Source organism: Grus americana, chromosome 31 (genome assembly GCF_028858705.1).
Source record: "Grus americana isolate bGruAme1 chromosome 31, bGruAme1.mat, whole genome shotgun sequence".
Classification (NCBI taxonomy): Eukaryota; Metazoa; Chordata; class Aves; order Gruiformes; family Gruidae; genus Grus; species Grus americana.
Window position 1 is genome coordinate 1,554,687 of NC_072882.1, and position 3,251 is coordinate 1,557,937.

A 3,251-nucleotide genomic window follows, 5' to 3' on the forward strand; every position below is an offset into this window, starting at 1 on the left:
CCTCCAAAAATCCAAGAAACGGCCATGTTAAATACGTAGTTCAACATTAAATATGTAACCCCTTGGTTAAATACTTGGTTTCATCACCAGAAAATAGACCGTGAGGGCAGGAAGAAAATAAATTAAATAAATAATGGCTAATAAATAATCCTGGAGCAACAGCACCGCAAAAACCACACATCTCCACAAAGCTAACTCCAACTAAGCACTTGGAAGTCAACTGGAAAATGAGGAGGTTGTTTAGCACATTCCACATTTCATGTAAAATGGAAGGAAATAAATTAGACACCCCCCCCCACACACACACAGAGTAAATAATAAATAAACAAACCAGGAAATTAAGACACACTTCTTTTGGCAGGATATCTTCAGGACACAGATCATGATAAATAACACTACGAACCATAAGAAGATGTGGCCCTAGTCAGGAGGAAGGGTTCAGCTGAGAGCTCCTCTTCCAGCCAGGATATTTGTGCTCTGAAAGACCAACAGTCCCTTAACGAGGTTTCAAGATCCGTGTGCTGATAATCTCATGCTGGTTGTAGGTCACAGGCAAGGTCTGAGGCTCAGAAGAGGACGGGCAGCAGGGCTCAGCACAGGACAAGAGTGCAGGAGGGACCATCATGGAGAAGCTCTGAGGCTGGCTGGACCATGCCATCCCTGGATGATATGTTGGCAGCAAAGATAAGGTTCTCCGTTGGGTGGGAAGGTTCTCTGTTGGGTGGGAACGTTCTCCATTGGGTGGGAACGTTCTCCATTGGGTGGGAATGTTCTCCGTTGGGTGGGAACATTCTCCGTTGGGTGGGAAGGTTCAAGAAGGAGCAACTGTGTTGGTCTTCTGCAAATGGTGGAGATCAGTCCCACCTCTGACAGCCCACCTGGCCATGGCTGAACTGGGAAAACTATGACCCCATCAGAGCGTGTGGAAGGGGAACCGGTCATCCCAAGGGGGAGGAGGGACTTGTTGCCACCTGATGCAAGACAGAGGTGTCCCCACGCCCCGCTACCCCAAGGGGGGGGGGAAAGGAGCTGTAAAGTCTTGGCAATGAACGATCCCAAGTGCTGGAGTGCATTCAGGCAGAAAGTCCTGCAGGGTGAAGCCACCTCCATGAGCATCTCTGGGGGAGAGGAAGCGGGAGGTGACGGCTCAGCTTTCGGTGGTGGCTCATCAGAATTCAGCTGTCGGGAAGGGTTCACGTGGCTCATGGGGACAGCTCAGAAATCAGCAAGGTGACTCCAGTGCAGACCCATTGGGAGAGGACAGGAGGGCCAGCTGAACCTTCCACAGGGCCAGCTATGTCCTGCAGAGATGCTCAGAAGTTTCTCGCCCTGTAGCGGCGATATCCTCGCTCCAGTTGTGTCCATTCTAGAAACAGCTCCACGACGCGGCTGAACTTCTCTCCGCGTCAAAAATTTGGGTCTAACTCTGCTTTGCTATTCATTGAAGATGGCGTTGAGCTGAGGCCCGGCCACGTGGTGCGGGTAGGACTCGTAGCTCATGTCTATGGGGATCTCGTAGCGGGGCACTGTGTTTTGGAAGTGAGAGGCATGTCCATGTGCTCCAGACAGGCTGACTGAGGGATAGTGGGCCATGAAGGTGTAGGATTTATCCAGGTCTGGAGACCCATCTTGCTTCAAGGAGAAGTTCCCGCTGATGCTCAGGGGCGGCGTCAGGGGACCCTCGTAGGGGGGAGTGGTGCAGTCAGAGGGGTGGTTTCCAAAGGAAGCATCCACCAAGCTCTTGAAGGTTGGAGGCTTTAAATGCAGCAGATGTGTTTCCATGGTCCCATAGGGTGGGCTTGGGAGCCCTGGGGACTGGTAGCTGAAGGAGTGGCTGGATATGGCCGATTCACACACCGGGGACTTTTCTTCATGTTTCTCCAGGAACAAGGTCTGCGGTCCCAGCTGCAGACAGCCAGCCACCAGGTTGCTGGTGGGCTGGGACAAGCCCTTGCAGAGCATCTCCACAAAGCTCTTCCCTTCTGGAGTCTGCCCCGTCTCAAGCACCTCAGACAGAGCCCAGATGTAGTTCCTTGCAAGCCTCAATGTCTCAATCTTGGACAATTTCTGAGTCTTGGAGTAGCAGGGCATCACCCTCCTCAGGTTGTCGAGAGCATCATTCAGACCGTGCATCCGCGTGCGCTCCCGGGCGTTGGCCTTCACCCGCCGGGCCCTGAACCGCTCCAACCTCGCCTTGGTCATTTTCTTCTTCTTTGGTCCTCTTCTCTTCGGCTTTTCCCCATCATCCTCTTCCTCCTCTTCTTCCTCAATGCTGTTGTGCTCTTCATTCAAGCCAGACATCAATCCAAAAGGACCTTGCCTGCCATCGTCTTCTTTCAGCTCATCTTTGGAGCTCAAGGTTTCACCCATCCAGGCTTGGGTGTTCACAAGCTCCGCCATCTCTTTGGGCTTGGCATATGTCTTGGTCATCTCTGGTCTCTGCAACAAAGGGACAAGGACATGTTAATGAATTCCAGAGGGAGAGTCGCTCAACATGCTGAGGGCATTAGGAACCGAGGTCAAAATCATCTTCCAGAAGCACCAACTGCTTTCTGCCCACCAATAATACCTACAGAATCTATTTATCCATCATCTATCTATTTATGTATCTACAATAATTTCTGGTGAATTTGTTTGGGAGCCACTGAAGCCTCTCCATGGGGCCCAGCAACTCTTTTCCAGGGCTCAGGGCTTCCGACAATTCAATTTTGGGATTATTCCCACTCATGAGTCCCTCCCCTTGTGGTTTCATCCCCAATTGTCACGTTGGGGGTTGCATAAGGGAGCCTGAAAGTAAAGGTCCTCTGCCGAGCTGCCTCTGGAGATTTTCCTGCCTGAGCTCTTCTAACCTGAGCACGTTTGCTTGAACCTTCGTTTCCCTCTGCCATAACGAACAGAGTCATATCGCACAAACCAGCCCGGGTTTCATGTTAATCAGCCCCCCAAATCCCGTCATCGTGCCTGACTCATTTAATAAAGCTTAGCATCTAAGCAGCTTTGCTGAAAGTGTGCTGCCCAAGCCCTGGCTCCACTGGCCCTGTCCACTCCATGCGGAAAAATCCCACTTTTAATATGCGTGATGGGACTGGCGGGCTGGATTAGGGTGTTAATTGCTGCGCACAGCCATCGTATTCCCAGAGGACTGTGTGGCCCCAATTAACTCTTCGGCAGAGCGATAGGAGTCTGTCAGATGCTTGGAAATCTGGTGGGCGAAGGTGGTGAAGGACCATCCTTGGGATGAATGGATGGGT

The 3,251-nt window shown here is 51.6% G+C and overlaps 1 protein-coding gene across 1 annotated transcript; it reads right to left on the reverse strand.

Moving 5' to 3' along the window:
* Window positions 1–1,434: 1,434 nt before the first annotated feature.
* Window positions 1,435–2,888, reverse strand: NEUROD4 (neuronal differentiation 4). The gene is made up of 2 exons (XM_054807246.1): window positions 2,850–2,888; window positions 1,435–2,439 (listed from the first exon to the last, which is right to left on the reverse strand). The coding sequence occupies exons 1-2, from the start codon at window positions 2,886–2,888 to the stop codon at window positions 1,435–1,437; spliced, it is 1,044 nt and encodes a 347-aa protein (XP_054663221.1).
* Window positions 2,889–3,251: the final 363 nt, after the last annotated feature.